The sequence below is a fragment of the Lepidochelys kempii genome, chromosome 2, assembly GCF_965140265.1.
Source record: "Lepidochelys kempii isolate rLepKem1 chromosome 2, rLepKem1.hap2, whole genome shotgun sequence".
Classification (NCBI taxonomy): domain Eukaryota; kingdom Metazoa; phylum Chordata; order Testudines; family Cheloniidae; genus Lepidochelys; species Lepidochelys kempii.
This window is the reverse complement of record NC_133257.1, coordinates 138,614,210-138,638,198: the sequence shown is the minus strand read 5'-3', so window position 1 is coordinate 138,638,198 and position 23,989 is coordinate 138,614,210. Positions and strand designations below refer to the sequence as shown.

General features: G+C 39.8%; 1 protein-coding gene across 11 annotated transcripts in view; it reads right to left on the bottom strand.

Annotated features, from left to right (window-relative positions):
* Positions 1-23,989, bottom strand: part of DNAH5 (dynein axonemal heavy chain 5) — a 313,949-nt gene that overhangs the window by 98,050 nt on the left and 191,910 nt on the right. For 8 of the 11 annotated variants that reach the window (XR_012157381.1, XM_073332322.1, XM_073332321.1 and 5 more), the window contains 9 exons: positions 20,084-20,288; positions 19,817-19,891; positions 19,436-19,578; positions 17,101-17,235; positions 16,101-16,223; positions 15,535-15,748; positions 13,679-13,902; positions 11,909-12,107; positions 1,943-2,115 (listed from right to left, as the gene is read on the bottom strand). Coding sequence is in view for 10 of the 11 variants with exons in the window: in XM_073332322.1 (XP_073188423.1) it covers positions 1,943-2,115; positions 11,909-12,107; positions 13,679-13,902; positions 15,535-15,748; positions 16,101-16,223; positions 17,101-17,235; positions 19,436-19,578; positions 19,817-19,891; positions 20,084-20,288 (1,491 nt within the window). In the remaining variant the exon portion in view is untranslated. The remainder of the gene's footprint in view (positions 1-1,942; positions 2,116-11,908; positions 12,108-13,678; positions 13,903-15,534; positions 15,749-16,100; positions 16,224-17,100; positions 17,236-19,435; positions 19,579-19,816; positions 19,892-20,083; positions 20,289-23,989) is intronic. The other 3 variants (XM_073332323.1, XM_073332327.1, XM_073332326.1) reach the window with 1 other exon arrangement.

Sequence of the window (23,989 nt, the reverse complement as noted above, 5' to 3'; positions counted from 1 at the left end):
CGCATCCTCATTCGGTCTCCTTGCCACCATTCAGCAGGCTTGTTAGGGGCAGACAATGCCTCCCCCAACAGGTCTGACTGGTATATTGCAACCAGCCTGGGAGAACAGCCAAGAAAGCAATAAATAGCTGCACAGAGGGGAATCCTCTTCAGCAGTCACATATTTGTCCATGGCTCTGGAGCCCAGTTGCTGAGAGTTCATCATCAGCTCTCAATGTGATGCTGTAGCTAAGAGGACTAATGGGATCCCCTGATGTAGAAAGTAATATGAAGATGGGGTAGGAAAGTGTATTCCCTCTGTGTACAGCATTAGCAAGACCATTACTGGAATCATGTGTCCAGTTCCCGTGTCCACTCTTCTAAAAGGATGTTGATCTGGAAAGGGTTCAGAAAAGAGCTATGAAAATATTTGAGATCTAGAAACATGCCTTATAATGAGAGACTGAATAAACAATCTATTTAGTTTATCCAAGAGAAGGCTAAGAGGTGACTTGATCATGGTCTATGTAAGAAAGAGACATCTGATAGTAGACTCTGATCTTTAACCTAGCAGAAAAAGGCACAGTGAGATTGTCATGCTTAAACTAGGCAAATTCAAACTAGAAATAAGGTTCACATTTTTAAGGGAAGGTAATTAATCATTGGAACAATTTACCTAGGGTTTTGGTTGATTCTCTGTCAATAGAAGTCTTTAAGTCAAGATTGGATATCTTTCTAACAGCTATGATAGAGCTCAAACAGAAGTTATGGGCTTGATCTCACAGTTACTGGTCAAGGTTCCATGGCCTGTGAAGTCAGGCAGGCAATCACAGTCATACCTTTTTGCCTTCATCTATACATGTATACATTTAGGAACAGTTAAATTTATACCCGGACAGGATTACCACCAGTACTTATACAGACTAAAAATTGTTAACAGAACCTCACTAATTTGCTCTGATTTACTTTTTTCAGATTACCCAATTTTTTGAATTCATTTTTCAACAATCAAACACAAAAATGCAATTTTCAACAGTGCATCAAAGCTGGGGGGGTTTATTTCAACAAGTGTAATTTAGATTTATTTACTTACTATTTACTAGTATTTTTTACCACATTTTGTTCAATTAACGTAATCTAGTTCAAGTAATCTAATATACGACCTCACCGCAACTTTTATTAAATAATGGCTGAGAAACAGGGCTGAGCCCACTGTGCAGTGGAGAAATACAAGGTTTGCAGTTTACAGAAGAAGATATTACTTTTTAGTAAGCCCTTTCTGTGTTTCCATTGTACCGGGTTCCACTGTGCTCTGAATTATAATCAGCTGTGTGCAGTAAGTATAATGAGTTTCACGTTCTGAGGTTTGACAAAACAAGACAGCATACTGTGCATCAGGAGTGGAAATTTGAAGCTAGATTTGCCCCCATGCTAAACGGCTGTGTGGCTGAGTAAGGCTGACCTTGCTCTTCCCTACAAAGACCCTTTGGTGCTATCCCAACTGTGGGTTTTCTCATTGTGGGCAGAGTGAGGGATAAGCGTGGGTGAAGGCAATACTACTTTCTGCAACCCAGTTAATATAAAAAGGCAAAGAAAGGCATTGTATGTAAAACCATTGTCCACTTCTCTGGCTAGATGGGAGAGGAAAGGTGTGTTTTATAGAAAGTTGATGTGCTCTATTACCCATTCAGGTGAGGGGCGCGCCAAGGAATTGTGTTTCCTTTGGATGTCTCACCATTCTGTATTTGGAACTGTGGCTAAATGCACATCTAGCACTTCATATTTCTATGCAAAAATCTAGACTTGTATTATGTTACTTTAAAACAGAAACAAAAGACGAGCCTATGCCCCACTTTATTTGACAGAATAACTGAAATCCCACATGATTACAGAAAATAAAATCTGCTATAATGTCAAACCTGTGGTCATGAAAAGGCAGGAGGAAGAAAAAGTGCTCATCCCACCTTGACTAAATGAATCATAGCATCTTTGAAGAACACCATGTCCAGATGTGCACCCCGGATGTTCTCATTGTATGTTTGTAGAAACATATTTAAACGATCCTTTAGGTGATTAAAAGATTCAATTGGCTCATAGATTTTAGGCATATCAAAGGCAGTTTCTTCTGGCTCTTCACCTGTGCGAAGAAGTGATAACAAATTGTTAACAATGGAAATTACTAAGGAGGGCTGAGTTTTCTCTTTCCCTAAAGATATGCTCTAGATATCATCCATTACATTTTTGTATCCTCTTTCCAATGTCCTCTGAATGCTTCCTCTCTTTTTTCCTCTCCCCCATTTCTTTTTCTTTTGCCTCCACCGCTCTCTGGTGGGCAGCCTCCTGGGCTTTCTCTGCCTCTTTCGCTGACTCCTTATTGAGTTGTTTTAATTCAACCAGTCTCTGGTGCTCCTTTTCTTTCTCTTCGGCTTCCAGTCTGGCTATCTCCAGTTTCTGTTGGGCATTGCTTTTTGTCATCTTAGCCTCTCTGTTTTTAACCTAACTGTACCCAAGAGTCAGAAAGAAAAAACAAACAAACCTGGCTTGTAAAATTTGCTGTCTGAATGATTTAGGGCCTGCTCCTACTCCCTTGGAAATCAATCCTCTCTGAGTTAAATGATATCAGGACTGAGCCCCTAACGAAGTACTATAACTGGTAGCAGAGGCCACAACTTTTTATTTTTGACTGCAGCATTCACTGAGAAACTAAGTTTATTTCACAAACAAGCAGACACCGTGCACATAAACAAGGGGGCCCATTTATTATGTTGTATTCTCTATGAATATGATATATTGGAAGTTTAAATACATGCCCATTTGCAAACTGTCATAAATATAAAGGGAAGGGTAACCACCTTTCTGTATACAGTGCTATAAAATCCGTCCTGGCCAGAGGCAAAACCCTTTCATCTGTAAAGGGTTAAGAAGCTACGGTAACCTCGCTGGCACCTGACCCAAAATGACCAATAAGGGGACAAGATACTTTCAAATCTGGAGGCGGGGGGGGAAGGCTTTTGTCTGTCTGTCTGCGTGATATCTTTGCCGGGAACAGATCAAGGATACAAGCTCTCCAACTCCTGTAAAGTTAGTAAGTAATCTAGCTAGAAAATGTGCTAGGTTTGTCTTTGTTTTTTGGCTTGCAAAATTCGCTGTGCTGGAGGAAATGTGTATTCCTGTTTTTGTGTCTTTTTGTAACTTAAGGTTTTGCCTAGAGGGATTCTCTGTGTTTTGAATCTGGCTGCCTGTGAGATTATCTTCCATTCTGATCTTACAGAGTTATTCTGTTATCTATTTTTTTGTTCTTCTAATAAAGTTCTTATTTTTAAGAATCTGATTGGGTTTTTTGGGTCTTAAAAATCCAAGGGGTTTGTGCTCATCTTGTTCATTCTCAAGCCTCCCCAGCAAAGGGGGTATAGGGCTTGGGGGGATATTTTGGGGGAAAATGTCTCCAAGTGGTCTCTTCCTGGATTATTTATTAAATCGCTTGGTGGTGGCAGCATACCAGGTTTTTAACCTAAGCTGGTTCCCAAGGCAAGAAAGAAATCTGTGCCTTGGGGAAGTTTTAACCTAAGCTGGTAAGAATAAGCTTAGGGGGTCTTTCATGCAGGTCCCCACATCTGTACCCTAGAGTTCAGAGTGGGGAAGGAACCTTGACACAAACTAAATTGACGCACCTCATTTAATTTACCTCAGACAGAAATTAAACTGTAGAAAGATTAGAACAATTGATTGTGTGATATCCAATTCAATAAAAAGTCTCTAAAATAAAATGCATGGAACACCTAGAACATTTAAATTCCTCATTTCCCAGCATCTGAAAAAAAAAAGCTATGCAGTTTTCCTAGGCATACAACATGGGTAGAAAAAGGCTATTCCCATAATTTAAGTTATGTTTTTCCATGAGGGTGTGCTATGTGGCAAGATATAATACAGCTGCTCAACATAGCTATGAAAAAGCGAATGTAGGTAAACATGCATATACTAAGCACCTGGCCGAAGTTTATCTTCATTTGTATCCTAATATTAATCAATTATGGATAGAGACATGTGGTGCAAACAGGTGGACAGCACATTTTGCTACCACACTCCCCACATCCCTTGCTGACAGTGAAAATGATACACAGATAAATTCTGCTCTTAGTTACCTGCTTGAAACTCCACAGACTTTAGGATTTTCTCCTTTATGCTTCAGAAAGATAATGTCATCGCACATTCTCTGTGAAAAGCAGTAATTTGCTATGACCATGGGGTATATCTAGTAGATACAGGATGCAGCATCAACAGGTTTCTGCTTACCTTCCTATTACCTCAAAAATTACACAGGCTCATTCCATAATTTAGGTATTCTAAGGGTTGATGAGCAATTGTTAAAAAGGTGTAATACCCTTAACTTGATTGCAAGATCAAAATGCTTAATCTGCTCTGTACATACATCATCAAATCCAGCTGCTTTGCCATTCTTCAGGTGACTTGTTCCAGCATTGAGTTAATCTACTGTAGTCATCAAGTGCCTTACATCACAAAAGAATTTTCTAACCAGTGTTGTGCCTTTGGATACAACAGCTGGTAAGGCATAACTGAGGTTATGGAATGAAAGACTACCCACAGTCGGGCACACTGAAATAGATCTGGAACCCTAGGAGGACTTTTCTTGAGGGGCCAATAGAGACTGGTCAATGTGGTGATGCCTGAATAGCCTGTGCACATAAACTGGCACATCAAAAACTAATACGATCAAATGGGGTTACTTTAATTATATGAATATATGTGAGAACGGCGAGGTGCAGACCATGAAGCACCTGCTCATTTGCCGACTCTTTGGGGAGACCTGTATGAAGGAGGACCTTGCTGTAGTGATGGAAAGAGCCATCGCTTGTGCATGGTTCTGGAAAAGCCTCTAGTCTGTGACAAGGATACGAGAAAAGGAGAACCTCAAAAATACATATTAGCTGTATTAAAGAAACCATCTGATAATCACGGAGAAGGATGAGTCCTGGCAGGGATGATTTAATTGGGGATTGGTCCTGCTTTGAGCAGGGGGTTGGACTAGATGACCTTCTGGGGTCCCTTCCAACCCTGATATTCTATGATTCTAAGTCTGAAAATTCAATTACTGTATACAGAAGGGCGAAGCAATCATGATCAAAGGGGAATAATAGGAAATGAGGAGTTTGTGTTAAAAAGTACTGTGGGTGACATTTTTACTTCTCTGAATTTGTCTATTTACTTCTATTTACCTGATCTAGTCTTCATTTTTAGAGTGACAGCAGTCTAAAGGTATTGTCATTTACAAGTACATAATGGGGGGAGGACTTCTTGTCAAGATGGATATAATCAAGGACATAGCTTTTTCTCAAAAACTAGAACTCCACAAAGTAAACTCGAGGAGCTCTGCTAACATGAATAGTTCACATATCCTTTGCCAGGTATGCAATGTAAACAAGAACTCCTCTCAATTTCCATGGGAATTTTGAAACTGCTACACATTTATGAATCCTTAATTATACATTAGCTCTGTGTACACAAAGTTATTTATTTAGTCTTAATCTTAAAATAATTCCATTTAATTGATAATTTTGGTGTTAACTCTCAAAATGATGGGTAACAGATTAATATCCAAACTTTAAAAAACTTACCTTGAAATGCTGAATTAAGCATTTCAGGTTTCATCTGATGAAACTATTAATAAGATAATTAAAAGCAAAAGTCATTTTCATAGAATTTCTTGTAAGTGAGTAACCCTACAAAATCTTAAAACATTTCTTTTCTGTATGTGGAAAACAGCTCTTCAGTGATATTTCTGTCATATTTCCAACTCACTAACACCTCTTGTACATTTGTTCTGCTAACATTTCAGGTGTTTGCACACAACTATAAAATGTTTTCTACAAATAAAAGATATTCATAAAGCTCTTACTAGTAGTTTTTATACTGTTACACAACAGTATATAAATTTTTAATTCCAGCTTTATGATCAATAGTGTTACCCCTCAAAGTGAAAGTCATACAGGGATGTTTTAACTGAGCACCCTACACTTGTAGTTTATTTCCTAATAAACTATATACCATGTTTTTAGCCAAATTCTTCAAAGTTTAAAAAAAAACAAACACACCACTCATTTCTGGCTGGCTCACACATTAACCTTATCTTTAAGTGATTTTTCTGTCTCTTGACCTAACTTGAAATATAATACACTTCCTTTAAATAATGTCTTATCAGATTTTTTCCCCTTAGGATAGTTCTTTGTGGGTTTGTGTTTATTTTTTACCATTATATTTGTATATTGATTCATTATACTAACAATTATATTTAAGTATTTTCAGAGGGTTGTACCATTTCACAGATGGTGACTAAGAGAAATATATGATTAAGAGCTTAATCCTGCTCCTGCTGAAGTCACTACTATTTTTACTATTGAGTTCAAAGGTGGCATGATCAGGCATTAAGAAGACGATAGACAGCAGAAGTACTTAGACAAGCAACAAGACCAGTAGCTTATTTTAATGAATATACCTGTCATCTTGATCCCGGTTTTTCCCACTCCCTCTCTTCAAGTTATTAGAAAGAAAGAACAATTCCATGATGGGTAGGAAAATGTTCTGAAGTTTTCAAACTGTTATCTGACATACTACAGGGCATGCAGTGGTTGCCAACCACTTTCAGATTAGTGATCAGCTATGTTCTTTTCTAGTGGCTTATACCCCATCTATTCTGTCTCTTGCTCTGCTATCAGAGATATGTACTTTGAAGTTACAGTATGAAGAGATTGAAACAAACATATAATCATGTGACCGGACACTTCATGGGTAACAATTAATATGTAAACTTCATGCAGAGGATTTTTGAAATTGAGACAGTTATTTTAAAAAAATAATTGCATGATTAATCGCGCTGCTAAACAATAATAGTACAATCTCTTTATCATGAAAGTTGAATTTACAAATGTAGACTTATATATTCAAAAATAACTGTATTCAAAAACAAAGCAATGTAAAACTTTAGAGCCCACAAGTCCAATCAGCCCTACTTCTTGTTCAGATTATCTCTTGTGGGAGATAATGCTGCCTGCTTCTTGTTTAAAATGTCACCTAAAAGTCAGAACAGGAGTTTACATGGCACTCTTGTAGCCAGCGTCACAAGATATTTATATGCCAGATGTGCTAAAGATTCATATGTCCCTTCATGCTTCAATCATTCCAGAGGACACATGTCCATGCTGATGACGGGTTCTGCTTGATAACAATCCAAAGCAGTACAGACCGACATATATTCATTTGCATCATCTGAGTCAGATGCCACGAGCAAAAGGTTGATTTTTTCGGTTCTGTAGTTTCTGCATCAGGGTGTTGGTCTTTTTAGATTTTTGAAAGCATGCTCCACACCTGGTCCCTCTCAGATTTTGGAAGGCACTTCCGAGTCTTAAACTTTGAGTCGAGTGCTGTATCTTTAGAAATTTCACATTGGTAACTTCTTTGCGTTTTGTCAAATCTGCAGTGAAAGTGTTCTTAAAATGAACAACATGTGCTGGGTCATCATCCAAGACTGCTATAACTTGAAATATAGGGCAGAAAGTGAGTAAAACAGAGCAGGAGACATACAATTCTCCCCCAAGGAGTTCAGTCACAAATTTAATTAATGCATTTTTTTTAATGAGCGTCATCAGCATGGAAGCGTGTCCTCTGGAATGGTGGCCGAAGAATGAAGGGGCATACAAATGTTATCATATTTGACACAAATACCTTGCAATGCCAGCTACAAAAGTGCCATGCAAACACCTGTTCTCACTTTCAGGTGACACTGTAAATAAGAAGCAAGCAGCATTATCTCTCATAAATGTAAACAAACTTGTTTCTCTTCGTGATTGGCTGAACAAGAAGTAGGATTGAGTAGACTTGTAGGCTCTAAAATTTTACTTTGTTTTGTTTTTGAGTGCAGATATATAACAAAAAAAATCTACATTTGTAAGTTGCACTTTCATGATAAAGAGATTGCACTACAGTACTTGTATGAAGTGAATTGAAAAATGCTATTTATTTTATCATTTTTACAGTGCAAACATTTGTAATAAAAATAAAATAAATTGAGCACTGTACACTTTGTATTCTGTGTTGTAATTGAAATCAATATATTTGAAAATGTAGAAAAACATCCAAAAATATTGAATAAATTTCAATTGGTATTCTACTGTTAAACAGTACAATTAAAGCTGTGATTAATCATGATTTTTTTTAATCACGATTCATTTTTTGAGTTGATCACATGAATTAACTGATTGACAGCCCTAAAAAAAATCCATGTAACATCCAAGCTCAATTCCTGTTCTTACTCTCCAATATAGCAGGAAATAGTTGGCTGCCCCCACTGCTTCTAGGGCCCTAGTCTGAGGGATAAAGCCGTGTCTTTTGTCACTCAGTGACCCATTTGACTAGCAGAACATTAGCCTCAGTCTGAGAATAAGTGAGAGCTGTAAAGAAAAGTAATTAGGAGGGTTTCTCAGGGCTCTGTCAAGCACAATGAGTACAATCAGCCACTAAAAAATGAGAACTTCCTATTTTGTCAAATAGACAAAGTGTCTTGGTTAAAGGAAGTTAACTCTAACAGATATGCAGAGGAAGAATTTTAAATGTTCACTTCATAGCCTCATGTCCTACAGTCTCCTGTCTCTTTACTTGCATTTTGTTTCACAAAAGAGAATGTTACTTTACTTATAGTAACTGGAGGTTCTTTGAGATGTGTGGTTCCTATTTGTATTCCACTGTGTGTAAACATGCACTTCATGCACACAGTTATAGAACTCTTGAAAACAGTGTCAGTTAATCCACACATGCACCCTCACCCTCCTCTTGCCTCTGATCAAGGAGATTATGGGCGGACCTCTCCTCCAGTTCCTTCTCTACCATGAATCCAAGAATGATTTGAAGCAGAGGGGAAGGAGGGCAGGTAGTGGAATGTAGATAGATCCTCCCCACGTGTCTTGAAGAACCTCCAGTTACTACATGGTAAGTAAATTTCTTTTTTTCTTTGATTGCTGGTCCCTCTGTGTATTCCACTCTGGGTGACTGACAAGCAGTACTGAAGAAGGAGGCGGCTGCCAGGATGCAGGCAGCAAAGTCATTTGAAGTACTGCCATCCCAAAAGATGCATCAGTGGAGGAGTCCTGTACTAAAGCATATTGTCTCACAAATGTGTGGATGGAACTCCATGTAACTGCTCTGCAAATGTCAAATAGAGGTACTTCTTGAAGCGATGCCATTGATATCACTTGTGTTCTTGTAGAATGAGCCCTCACCCCATGAAGGGGAGGACAATTAGACAGCTGATAGCAGAGATAGCTACAACCTGAGATCAATTTACAGATCCTCTGAGAGGATACAGCTTGACCTTGAATTCTTTCTGCTACAGCAATAAACAGTCTTGGAGTTTTTCTGATTGGCTTTATCTTTTGCAGGTAAAAGGTTAAGGCTCATCACATGTTGAGGGAATGAAGTCTCCTCTCTTCTTCCGATGTGTGTGGTTTCGGAAAAACACACAAGTGAAGTGACTGGTGCAAGTGAAACTCTGAAACTACTTTGTGGGTGAACTTAGGATGTAAACACAATGACACCTTGTCTCTATGGCATATGGTGTCAGGCAGATCAACCATCAATGCTCTAAGCTTGCTCACCCTCCTGACTGAGTTGATGGCTATCAGGAATGTAACCTTCATGGACAGAAGAGAAATGGAACATGGGGCTAGTGGTTCAAAAGGAGGTTAAGAGAGCACAAAAAGAATAAGGTTTAAGTCCCACTGAGGAGCAGATTTCCTTACTGACAGAAAGGCTCTGATTAGACCTTTGCAGAATCTGGTAGTCAGTAAATGAGCAAAAATTAAATAACCATGAGAAGGTGGGTGGTACACATTCATTGGTGCCAGGTGGACCCCAGCTGTTCTGAGAGAAAGAAGATTGTCCAGAATAAGGGGAATACCCACAACTCATGGGTTTTTGTTGTGCCCAGACAAGGAAACACTTCCACTTGACTAAGTAAAATTTTCTAGTGGAATCTTTTCTACTGTTAGTAAGGATGCTTTGCACAGCTTCAGAGCATGAACTTTCGAGAGTTGACACCCATCCAAACACCTCACCCTGAGATGGAGTGCTTGGGGGCTGGGATGCTTGATTCTGTCTTTCCCTTGGGTCATGAGATTGGAAAAGGACTGAATGCTGATCGTTGACCAAGACATGTGTAGAAGACTCAGGAACAAGAACCGTCTGGGCCAGGTGGGGGCAATGAGGATGACTCGTGCCTTCTCCAATTTATAAAATATATACATATGTATGTACAGATCCAAAACTAAAGGAAGATGAAACTCCAGACACTGGAGGTTCCAACCCAGGCCATGTGGTGATAAGAAGGAACTAGAGAGGCGGTCGGTCCGCTCTGCCCTTTATCTCCTCAATTGGAGGACAGCAACAGCGCATGCATGACCCAACAGACATGGCTTTCAAGAATTCTCTGACTCCATGCGCATGCGTACCCACAATGTAATACACACGGGCACCAGCACTCAAAGAAGTACAAGTTTTCAGCATGCATACAATGTATGCTAATGCAAAAACAAGTGTCAGGGCAAGGACTGTCTACCACAAAATGCCTAGCAAAATGAAGCCCCATTCTTGGTTGGCCATCAGGCACTATCATAATTAATAGGTAAAATGTACAAATCAAAATCTCTCTCTTGTACTCTACTACATATTTTGTTTTTCTTTCTTGCTCATTCTTCATCTGTTTTGTGATCCCAATTCAACAAAATATTTAACCACATGTTTGAGCACTTTCCTAAATCAGGGTCTATATTTTCTACTCTTTTCATACATTTCTCTGCACATTTCTTACTTATTGCTCTCACCTGCCATATCATTTATGATTCTCTGTTTTCCAGCACTGGTTCAGAGCATTTCATGGTTTATTCTAGTACCTCCATGTATTCATCATTTATGAGGAGGGGAGTAGCTGACTGACCTCAAAATAGTTTAATAATGGCTTTCCCTAAAACCAAAGCAATTCATACAACACAGTGAAACAGAATACAAAATTGTATCATTCGCCCATTTTTGAGCTACTTCGATTGCACTGTAAAGCAATTTAGCTTCCTTATAAAATAGGACTAAATAAATACGGCTTCATTATGCATAACTTTTTTTGCAAGAGAAAAAATGAACAAAAGCAAGTGAAAGAAAATAGGTATTTTATAAATAATACAGATACCAAAATAATTATTGTGCAAATAAGATGTAAAACATTATTTTGATTTGAAAGATGTAAGAGACTATGCAACAAGTGAAAAAGGACAATTTAATAGGAGTCACTAGTAATGTAACAAGAAAACATCAGTAATGGTTGCAGGAAAATTACATTTACCTGACATTAATGGATTAGTCAAAATTGGGCTTTTTTGTGCACTAGTTGGGGGCCGGGGCAGGTTAGTAAGTGTAATAACTATTTATACAGTTTTAGTTCAACTACTGCAATCATCTGTGCTTACTATATACTGGACTCATGTTACAGAACATCCTTCTGGATTGCACCATTATAGCATTATGGTTGCAAAAGATCCCATGTGCCAGATTGTGCCCAGCCATTATACAAATTATCTGCTCTCCACTTCTATCCCTACACAGGAGCTGGGTATAAATGCAGTCCTTGTGCTCCCATGAGCCCAAGGACCTACCCTAGCTGGCAACATTAGCTACCACAAAAAGGACAGACAAGAGTTGGGACCACGGCCCTGTGAACAAACCAGAAGAGCTGGCTGGGCATTGAAGGGTGTTTATAATATGCATTCTTGTGTATTTTCTACATAAGCATTTACTGTATCTTTCCCTCTCCACATCCATTGGTAATTTATCACAGAACATCATTATCTCTTCTTGCGTCAAGTTTCTGTAGTTACCTGTTGCTTCAGGTGCATCCCTTAGGAAGTCAACAAAGTAAGCATCAGTTTCCGAATCCACTAAAGCCTTTTTCTCTTCACCGAACTCCTCCTCAACCAATTTTGCCAAAGCTGTATCAAACCAATCTACATCTGCTGGGGTTGTGAAACGATCAGCAATAACACACTTACATTCATGCTTCCACAACTTTATCAACACCTGTTCACAAAACAAACATCTCAATTGATTAAGTTTGTAACAGAGGCACTTGTGCTCTTCACAGCCATATCTCAGCAAGGTTAGAGTTTTGTCACTGTTTCTCCGTACAGCATCGCATTACCTCTAGACAATACAAAGTAATGCTTTACTCCTTACTAGGGAAGCTGAAATAGTATTCTTTGTCAGACTTTGATTCAGCTGCATCTCAGCTTACATGTATGTCCAGTTTACAAAAAAAAAAAAAAAAGAAAGACACTGCACATTCAGGACAAAGTATTAGATGAAACCTCAGTCTAGCCTCCCAAACTACATAATTATGTGTCCAATTATTGCATTGCCAAAACCAGACTTTATGAATTTCAAGCATATTTTACATGCAAATTCAATAGCTGACTACCCAGTTTGCTAACAGATATATTTCCCACTCTCAAATCATAACTGTCCATTCATAAGATGGAGCCACACTTTTATATGCTACTTCTGGCAGTACCATCAGTAGAGATGCTTGGATAATGATTCATCTGCGGAGGGATAGCCACTGCATTGAAGACTCAACTTTATATTTCAGTATTAAAGAAAATTAAGAGGGAAATATTTACATCAAGTATCTTATTTTTCACAAGGAATGTGGGTCGTACAGTAATGAAACAGCAGAAAGACTTGTTACAGTCTGAAGTGTTATTCCCTCTTCCATTTAAGATGTGTCTGCGCTGCAATCTTGGGCGTGATTGCAGCATGGGTAGACATACCTGTGTTCGTTCTATGCACACTAGCACAGCTAGAAATAAAAGGGTAGCACAGCCTTCAGATGGGGCTGGACAAGCATATTGGGGATCCCAGGTATATGCAGGCATTGCTATCCCATGCAGATGCTTGTGCTGCTGTGTCTCCACTACTATGTTTAGCTGTGCTAGTACAGGTAAAGCTAGCATGGGTATGTCCATCCATGCTGCAATTACACCTCAGACTGAAGTCTAGACATACCCTTATAGCTCTAAGCCAAAAATCAGCTTTCAGCCAGTCACATGGTTTGAAAACCTCAAGGCATCCTATACCTTAAGAACAAAATTATTTGTCATTAAGACACTGAATAGCTTGCTGCTATGTGTGTTTATAAAATTGAATATTTTTAAAAGCTTGATTTTCTCCAGAATTTTAAAAATTGAAATAAGCTAACATTTATCAGTAAGTATAACAGACCATAAAACTGATGCAGACAGTGGACCAAACTGGTTTTTGTTCTTTTGCTACATTGAATGTCCACAAAATCCTTTGGCATCTTAGCCATTTTGCTAAGTCAGAATTGTTTCATCACTGATGCTTATTATTTATTATTTGTATTGAGGAAGCACCTTGGAGTCCCAGATATGGAACAGGACCCCACTGTCCTAGGCAGAGTACAAACACAGAACAAAACCACTGAAGATCTTACAATTTAATAAGAAAAGTGATAACAAGTAGAGACAGAGGCTTCCTACTGTATACTGAACCACCAAGAGAATCAGTTATAGTCTTCATCCCATTGCTACTTAATATGCTAACTCCATGAAAGAAATCTGTATGTTACTTACATTAGGTTCACTGATTACTTCCGATACGGTATTTAGCATCCCCTGCCAAATCCTTGAGAGATCTCGTAGATTGAAAACATAATGGAACTTGGCTGGAGTGGGTAGCATTTTGATCTTGGTCATTTGCCATAACCTGCGTGTCAGTGGCACCAATTTGGCTACTGATCTTCTCACCTCTTCTGAGAAGCCCCGCTGACTACAATAATGCCCTACTCCAATCACACCTGGGGAAAGCAAAATTGATGGTTTAAAGGGCAGTTACTAAAATAAGGCTTGTCTACACATGGAACTATTCTGGAACAGCTATTCCTGAATAACTCCAGGCACAGACAACCTGTACATGTAAGACAGCAGTACTCTTTGCACCTTCACCTCATGTCCCCTGAAATAAACCAAAATGCTGCAGCCTAGCTAAGCTATAAAATGTACCTCTTGTGCTGCATTGGGAGCAATAGGTTAAGGACCAGACACCAATTATTTTAAGTCAAGGTCAAAGTTATTTTTGCAAAATTTTTGCAGATGTGTGCAGCAATGTAAACGTGTAGCACCTGCACATGCAGCAAATGTGGACAGAAATCCTATATTTTCATATGTAACTGTTGAGTGTGCAGATTTTCCAGGGACAACTTTGGTGCCAGTCTCAGAATCTTGGATCTAGATGTCCCACTGTAAGACTATTTTCTTGAGTTTATAAATCAATTGGTGAACTTCATGTTGAGTTGAAACATTCCAAGTCAAACCTGAGCAGAGACTCGATTTGGATTTTTCAACAAGAAAAATATAGTTTCCACTGAAAATGTTAGGGGGTTAAATCATGGAAACCTCTCTACTCCCTTGGGTTTTGTAAAAAATGATACTTGTTCAAGGCCTTAGTTTTGGGTCAAATTTTACCTCAGAAAGTCCATTTGAAAAAGAACACCATTTTGACTTTGTGGTGATGTTACCCACAGTTTACTCCTGGGGGAATTCTGCATCACTGCACAATGCAGAATTTTGCGGAAATTAATGTTGGGCACGCAGAATTTCCTTTCCCCCTCCGCCAATAGAAATTGGCTGAAGAGATGTTGGCCACCACTAGGGGCCGCTGGATCTTGCAGAGCCCAGCTGAGAAATAGAAGGCAAGGCTGTGAGGAGGGGGAAGAAACTGGAGGGTTCCCAGCAGCTGCAGTTCCCAGCATTCCCTGAAGGAGGGAGGGGGCACTCAGGAAACTCTGTGCAAGCCTGGGACCCCGCATCAGGCTGTTTCTCCCTCTGGATCCCTGGGCTATAGGAGGGTAGGGTCTGAGAGTGTCTGGGCTGGGGTGGAGAACTGCAGCTGGGGTCTGGGGGTTAGAGGGTGTGAGTGTCTGGGCTGGGGGGGGCCCACAGCTGGTCTCTGGGGGGTGGTAAGTGTCTGGCTCCCCAGCTGAGCTCTGGGGGGAAGAGGCAGAGAAGAAAGAACTAGGTTGTTGTAGGGGTTTCTTTAACTCTCTACTCCTGGGGGAATTTTTCTGTGTGTCTGTATTGTTACAGACATCCTTGCTGACAGGTATTTTGAAATAAATTACCAAAATAATTGAAACCAGCATAATTATGTAGTGTTATTTTGACAAAATAAAATTTACAGAATTTTAAAATATTGTGCACAGAATTTAATTTTTTGGTGCAGAATTCCCGCAGGAGTAAATTTTGTATCTTAGTCTAAGGCAGAGATTTGGTTTTGTGTTTGTTTGTTTTTAGCTTCCACCCCACATGCAAAAAAAAATTAAGATTTTCAATCTTAAGATTTCCCTTTAAAGTACGGGGGGGGAACAAAATTTGGCACCCCAGTTCTAACTGTCTCAATCAATACTTTGCAAAGCGAGTCTTCATTTTACCAAAGATCTTGTCAATGGAAGAATTGGAAGGCAGAGTACAGTTGAATATGGAAAAATGTCTCTTTAGTCTCTGCGGGATGTCATTGCGACCTCCACCAGGGTGGATCATGGCTGCCAAGAACTGGATATCAACGATGTTGGTAAACTCCCCCGGTTTCCCCAGGTTATAGAACCCATTCTGTTCCATCAGCTGGCGAACTATCTCATTGGTGACCTAGAAAGAGCCCAATAGGATTAGAAGAATATTTCCCTGGATGCAAAATGGCATGCAAAATTATTTATGAGCACCCGATAAACATAACTAAGAGACAGATTTTCTTAGTCTTAAAAAACACTACATTTTCTTCTGCCATGAAGAAAACAACATTTATAAATTACCAGAAATAGGTGGGATTGGATCGCCCTTTCCTCTGGTAATATCTAGAGGAGGGAGCTCAGAGGAAAATAATCGCATGCATTTCAAATACCTCAATAACCTGACAGAGTGGGGAGCCATGTCACCTGTGTCATAAGGAGACATAAAAACAACAGATCAGCATTAAGACAAATTTCAATACTTAACTAACCTGATCTCCCCACTCATTGATTACAGGCATATTCACATCATCAATGAAGACAGTCATCTTCTTGCCTGCAGGAGGACCATATGTCGTTCCCATGCGTTTGTCCACATAACTCTCTATTGAACGCTGTAAGAAAAACCTTTATTACCTAAAGCTGTACAGTTCCTCTCCATCAAAGGATAGTTTATGCTTTTTAAATGCACACACTTAGTAGCATAAACTCTTCAATAGCAAAGGCATACATGGGTACTCTTCAGACTGTTTTGAGGAGATTTCCACTAAGAAATGCCACTAGCTTTGTAGAATTGGTAAATGGAACACTGGGTTACAAAGTGAGGTAATAGGTTGCTATACAAATTGGACACAAATTGCCTTTAAAAACCATAACTGCCAATGTAGTGCATGCAACCCATTTGGAGAATTATCCCCTTTTTTTCATGGAGTGGTGTAATAAACTAAATTTGAACTATTGTGATCATAGATAACTGTGTGAAATATCACCTCCATGAAAGATTTAACTCAATTATGAAATAAACCCAACTTACAACCATTAGTGTAGACTACATTTTGTAAAGTCTTTAGTCTTTTACACAAGGTTTTAATGACAATCCAATAAAAATGAATGACCACTTCAGCCAGTTAGTGTGAACTGGCATATTTCCAGACATCAAGAAACATTGAGAATTTGATGAGGGAAGTATAACATGTCAAAAACATGAGAGTAACCAAATAACCACTGGAATGACTGGAAGAGATGTGGTTCCTGAGGATTTGCTGAAATTGATGGACAATTTTCAAAAGGCATATTGTGAGAGAAGCAAGTTACATCCCTGTAGAAAGGCCATTTTGACTGAAGCCCTTGGAGCAGACTGGTGCTTTTGTTTGTTTGTATCTTTGTAATTAGAGAAAGCCTTCTTTTAATGTGATCTTTCTGGCAAATTCTCAGTGTACAAATAAAGATATGAACTCAGTCATCTTATTAGAAGTAGAGTGATTACTGTACCTGGAACATTAATGGGGTAGTTGCAGATGAGAAGTTCAGACTCTTGGCCATGTGATTTTCGGGATTATACTTTGACATGAATCCTTTGATAATGACAGTTTTAGCAGTTCCTTGCTCGCCAATTAGTAGCACAGCCTAGACAAGGAGAGAATTCAAATGAGCCCAGAGGTGCAAAAGCCAAGTGTGCCAGCAAAGTCTCATCAACCTCTGTATCTATCCTGGTCAGGAATGAAACAAAGAAATAAAAATGTAACTTTCAATGAGAAAAAAATTGGCAAGCTGGAAGCAGTGGGCTGCTTTAGCACTAAACAATTCAAGGTGTATTAACTCTAACAGTATGTTGGGCAAAAATTGGGGATTGGTCCTGCTTTGAGCAGGAGGTTGGACTAGATGACCCCCTGAGGTCCCTTCCAACTCTGATATTCTATAATACTTGTATGCAAAAGGGTCATTAGTTTCCACCATACAACAGGGGATCCTCACATTTTCAACTATAGTTCCACATTGTCCTGCTGTGCTGGAAGGAGGACAAGAGACACTGGATGTGGTTTAATTAGGCTGCAATCTTATTCCTAAATGTCTGGAAGTACCCGTCAGATAAAAAAGTGTAAGTACAGGTAGTTTAATAATCATTTACACATACCTGGGGGCAGGAGTTACCCATCCTAGTCCCTAGCCAACCCACTGCTTGGACCCTCCTCCCTCAAATGAGGGTTAAGGCATGCTATAAAGGAGGGTTCGTTGGCTCTCTGCCATATCAGTCATAGGAGCCCCAAATCCCTGTTTCTGCTCCTTTAAAGAATACTTCCTTTAAATCCTTTACTAATCCATTTTATCTGATCATGTTATCCCTTCCCTGCAAAGTACCTGCACAGCATATCAGCCCCATACTTACACAATAAGTTGCAAATCATAGCATAACTTCTGTTCCATATTTGCCCCAAGTAAGCCATGCAACCCTCTGTCAGGAAGGTGGAAAAAAAACAACCATCTTGCCTTGGCCAATCTGGCAGTGAGGGAAAACATCTTTTCCAGCCCCCTGAGAAAGGAGTGACTGGTGCAATGCCCACCATGGATCATGACAAAGCCTGGCATTTAACTACTTCCATGCATGAGAGGGTGGGTGCTGCTCCACCTGGTCCAGGTAAAAGAGGGTTTTTCGTGCCCCAGCGTGGACCTAAATAGTTCTTCCTCTCTTCCAGTCACCTGGTGTGGGGATGGGACACTAACCTGGTCAAGCTACCGCAGCAAATCACTCTGGTACTCTAGTCTCTAAAGGGCCCACGCACCTTTCTCTGCAAGTTAGGCAATGGCCCCCACTACTTAATGGGCGGTGAGGTCATTTTATTTAAGAACATAAGAACGGCCATACTGGGTCAGACCAAAGGTCCATCTAATTCACTATCCTGTCTTCCAACGGTGGCCAATGCCAGGTGCCCCAGAGGGAATGAACAGAACAGGTAATCATCAAGTGATCCATTCCTTGTCACCCATTCCCAACTTCTGGAAACAGAGGCTAGGGACACCATCGCTGCCCATCCTGGCTAATAGCCATTGATGGACTTATTCTCCATGAATTTATCTAGTTCTTTTTTAAACCCTGTTATAGTCTTGGCATTCACAACATCCTCTGGCAAGGAGTTCCACAGCTTGACTGTGCATTGTGTGAAGAAATACTTCCTTTTGTTTTAAACCTGCTGCCTATTAATTTCATTTGGTGACCCCTAGTTCTTGTATTATGGGAAGGAGTAAATAGCACTTCCTTATTTACTTTCTCCACACCAGTCATGATTTTATAGAGCTCAATCAGATCCTCCATTAGTCGTCTCTTTTCCAAACAGAAAAATCCCAGTCTTATTAATCTCTCCTCATATAGAAACCGTTCCATACCCCTAATCATTTTTGTTGCCCTTTTCTGAACCTTTTCCAATTCCAATATATCTTTTTTGAGATGGGGTGACCACATCTACACACAGTATTCAGGATATGAGCGTACCATGGATTTATATACAGGCAATATGATATTTTCTGTCTTATTATCTATCCCTTTCTTAATAGTTCCCAACATTCTGTTCGCTTTTTTGACTGCTGCTGCACATTGAGTGGATGTTTTCAGAGAACAATCCACAATGACTCCAAGATCTCTTTCTTGAGTGGTAATAGCTAATTTAGACCCCATCATTTTATATGTATAGTTGGGATTATGTTTTCCAATGCGCATTACTTTGCATTTATCAACATTGAATTTCATCTACCATTTTGTTGCCATTTATAATTTAACTCTCCCACCGCCCATGCAGACCACATCATTGACACACACAAACAAGAATGATACCTTGCCCTGCCCAGCAATTGTTTCAATAAGGAAGTCTGTCCTCACGTTGTCAACATTTGGCACCAAGATGGAACCATACTCTGGAATGCTGTTAGTGGGGTACACATACTCTTCAACACGAGTACTCCAGTGCATCCATTTACCTTGTCAGAACAGAATAGATTAATACTTCAAAGAAACAAAGAATTTGCCTGTATCCCATTCTCCAACTAGTAGTACAAGTGGATTGTTACCTATGAAGTTCCCTTACCCTGTCCGGGGCAGTGGGCCCTGCAGGCAAAACCCACCCTCTATGAGGATCAGCAATCAACAAGGAGTATTCTTAAAAACCACATGGGAAGGACCACATGACCTGTTGTTACAAGTGACCAGCTTGCTTACCTTTGCTCATTTGACAGCATTTTGTGATACAAAGTCCCTGTTTCCTTGTGTAGTCAGTTGCCCTTGTTTTGGTATCTCACAGCAACAGAGGGAAACTTTATTAAAACCAGTAGTAAAGCATGATTTTAAAACAAAAACTGTCAAGGAACATGGGAAAGTATACAACCTGAAGTGCCTTCTCTATTAATTAATTAATAATATAAAATATACTCTTTCAAGATCATGTCTCTTCAAATGTTATCTGGTATATGCTAGTGGGTTACTAACCATCAGTTTCCACATAGTAGTCAAACATGGTATCTTCACTTCCTTCTGAGATATGGGGAAGATCAAGCTTTATTTTTTTATGATTACGAAGCCAGTGCTCCATTTTGCATCGGTCTTCCAATTCCAGCAATGCTCCAACACTCCACATGAGGGAGAAGACGTACAACCTTTCCAGGTACTCTGGTGTTACTTCCCCTCCTTGCTCCTGAGAGGTGAAACATTGTTTTAGCTATTTTCATGGCTTAAGGCCTATCCAAGAAACAATTCCTACATCAGACTCTGCTTTGTATGTTCAAGGTGAAAACCTTTAGCTTTGATTTACATAAGTCTCAGTAGGTGTCCCAACCTATGCTCTGGGCAACCATTACACAAACGAAAAGCTACAATACATATTGTGTCATATTATTTATTTTCCTTAATTCAGAAAAATAGCCACCAGAAAAAAATCCATAGCAAACAAATAGCTTATTTCTCTCCAGAAGCCCAGGGAAAGATGAGTAGTTGGTTTATTAGTTCATTAAAGCCCCGATTCTGCAAATACATATGTTTAATGGGTTACTCTATGACGCAAGTAGTCCCATTGCGTTATGGATATGTGGTTACAGGTTTCAGGCCTTAGACTCAAGGTTCCTTAGGGCAGAGACCTATTATTTTTTATGTCTATAGTCTAATGCTCTTAAGAGATCTCTTCCCGGGCATATACCTTAAATATACATGGAAAATTAACATGATGCAGTATGCAACTGCTCGCTAATTAAATGGTGGCTCTCAAAGGCAGCATATGTTAACAGTGCTCTGCGGCTTGCACTGGCTGAATTTGTATTTTGGTAGAGTTTAAAAAGCCAAAGATGTCGTGGGTCTTGCCTGCCTGCAGTACCACACCTCTCCCTGTGCTATGCTGCCACAATTGTGGCTGGATCCCCTTTAAAAAAAAGGAGGCATTGGAAGAACAATATTCATAGAAGCTTTTTTCTTTGAAGGAAAAAAAGGGTGGCATGTGCTTCTCCCTCCATGTGCTTCTCCCTCCATGGTCCAAATTTACTTGCCTTCCAAGAACGCTGCTAAATTAATCTATTTGACCCGGCATAGTCGGAAGGCTGAGTCTGTTGAGATTAGGGTTTTTATATAGTGGCAATGCATGTAAAGAGGTGGGTTGGATTTACACATGGTAAAGTGAGTGGAAGGGATGAGTGCTGCTGCTTTGATGTAAGTTTATTCATCTTATATTATTGTATTTTTCAATATATGTCCGGACAGCCCTGAGCTTAAGGGGCATGCCACTGGGTACTGAGTATTAGACCAGAGGTGTTTAGTCTAAATATGTTACTTTTAAGGAAATGAATAAAGTTATGTTTTCACATAAGGATAAGTAGATAGGAATAGTTCTAGTGCAATTGGTCACATGTGGCATTGGTCTTTTTGCAGCATCTTACATCGAGGCAATCCAGGCAAATAAAAATCTTGGCCTGTATTTTGTCTTTAATTAAATTCTTATTCAGCAATTTTGCAGAGATGTCAGTGTTTGCTTAAGAGAGTTCCCCGGCAAGATGGAAACAATTCAACTTTTAGAAGAAGCAATGTATCATCAGAAAGATAACAGCAGCAAGTCAGTTGGTTAGCCACCCGCATGCTAGTATTTGCACTGGCAGTTCAATAGCAAAGAAACAAAGTGCACCTTCAAATGTGACTGTAATGAAATTAATGTAGGGGGCTCCAACTGAGAAATTAGGCTGCAGCCTTTGACCAAAATGGTGATGAAAAGACAGGCTAGTGAAGGAGAAATAGAGCTCAAGAATAGGTCTGCAGAGTTGGAAAATGAAGAAGGGGCTCAACAGGTAGTCACTGAAGGTGGAAGGGCAAGAAGAAGAGAAGAGCAGCTAGTCCTATAGGAAAAGGGGAAGAGTTAATGGAGATTACACCAAATATGAGCCCCAGGAGGATACAGGATGGGTTAAAGAGGATTACAAGGGAGAATAGGAATGGAAAGAACTTGCAGCCAGACGGAACGGGGATAGACTGGAGAATAGCACAGTCAACAGGAAAAGGCAGGTCTATGTGGTTGGGGATTCTTTACTGAGTAGAATAGATAGGCATGTAACCAGAGCTGATCCAGAGAATAGGAGGGTATGCTGTCTTCCAGGTGCTAAGATACGGGATGTAGACCTGAGGTTGAAAAGGATTCTAAAGGGAGCAGGAAAGAATCCCCTAATTATCCTTCATGTGGGAACAAATGATACAGCTAGATTCTCACTGGAAAGTATTAAGGGAGACTATGCTAGGCTGGGAAGATGCTTAAGGAAATTGAGGCTCAGGTGATCTTTAGTGGGATTCTGCCTGTTCCTAGAGAAGGGCAACAAAGGTGTGACAAGATTATGACTATCAACAGATGGCTTAGGCAGTGGTGCTATAAGGAGGGCTTTGGGATGTATGGCCACTGGGAGGCATTCATGGATAGAGGACAGTTCTCTCGGGATGGACTTCATCTGAGTAGGGAAGGAAATAGACTTCTAGGATGGAGGCTGGCACAACTGATTAAGAGAGCTTTAAACTAGGAATTTGTGGGAGATGGTTGGGAGATGTCCAAGTAATCTCCACGCCAGAATTTAGCACTGAGAGGAAAGAAAACGAAGTAAGAGAGGATACAGCTGTGGGTAGGAGGAAGGGCAGTGTAGATACAAGTCTAATAGGTTATACTGCCAGTAAAATGACCCTGCCTAATAGGATACAGAATGTGAGTGAGGCCAAATAGCAAAAATTAAGATGTTTGTACACTAATGCGAGGCGCCTAGGGAACAAAATGGAGGAACTAGAGCTATTGGTGCGGGAAGTGAAACCAGATATTATAGGGATAACAGAAACATGGTGGAATAGTCGTCATGACTGGACTACAGGTATTGAAGGGTATCTGCTGTTTAGGAAAGACCGAAATAAAGGTAAAGGTGGTGGAGTAGCGTTGTATATCAATGATGAGATAGAATGTAAAGAAATAAGAAGCGATGAAATGGATATGACTGAGTCCGTCTGGGCAAAAATTACATTGGGGAAGAAAACTATTAGAGCCTCCCCTGGGATAGTGCTTGGGGTGTGCTATAGACCGCCGGGATCTAATTTGGATATGGATAGAGCCCTTTTTAATGTTTTTAATACAGTAAATACTAATGGAAACTGTGTGATCATGGGAGACTTTAACTTCCCAGATATAGACTGGAGCACGAGTGCTAGTAATAATAATGACAGGTTTCAGAGTAACAGCCGTGTTAGTCTGTATTCGCAAAAAGAAAAGGAGTACTTGTGGCACCTTAGAGACTAACCAATTTATTCTCTAAGGTGCCACAAGTAATAATAATAGGGCTCAGATTTTCCTAGATGCGATAGCTGATGGATTCCTTCATCAAGTAGTTGCTGAACCGACTAGAGGGGATATTTTAGATTTGGTTTTGGTGAGTAGTGAGGACCTCATAGAAGAAATGGTTGTAGGGGATAATCTTGGCTCAAGTGATCATGAGCTAATTCAGTTCAAACTGAACGGAAGGATTAACAAAAATAAATCTGCAACTAGGGTTTTTGATTTCAAAAGGGCTGACTTTCACAAATTAAGGAAATTAGTTAGGGAAGTGGATTGGACTGAAGAATTTATGGATCTAAAGGTAGAGGAGGCCTGGGATTATTTTATATCAAAGCTGCAGAAGCTATTGGAAGCCTGCATCCCAAGAAAGGGGAAAAAATTCATAGGCAGGAGTTGTAGACCAAGCTGGATGAGCAAGCATCTCAGGGAGATGATTAAGAAAAAGCAGAAAGCATACAGGGAGTGGAAGAAGGGAGGGATCAGCAAGGAAAGCTACCTTATTGAGGTCAGAATATGTAGGGATAAAGTGAGACAGGCTAAAAGTCAAGTAGAGTTGGACA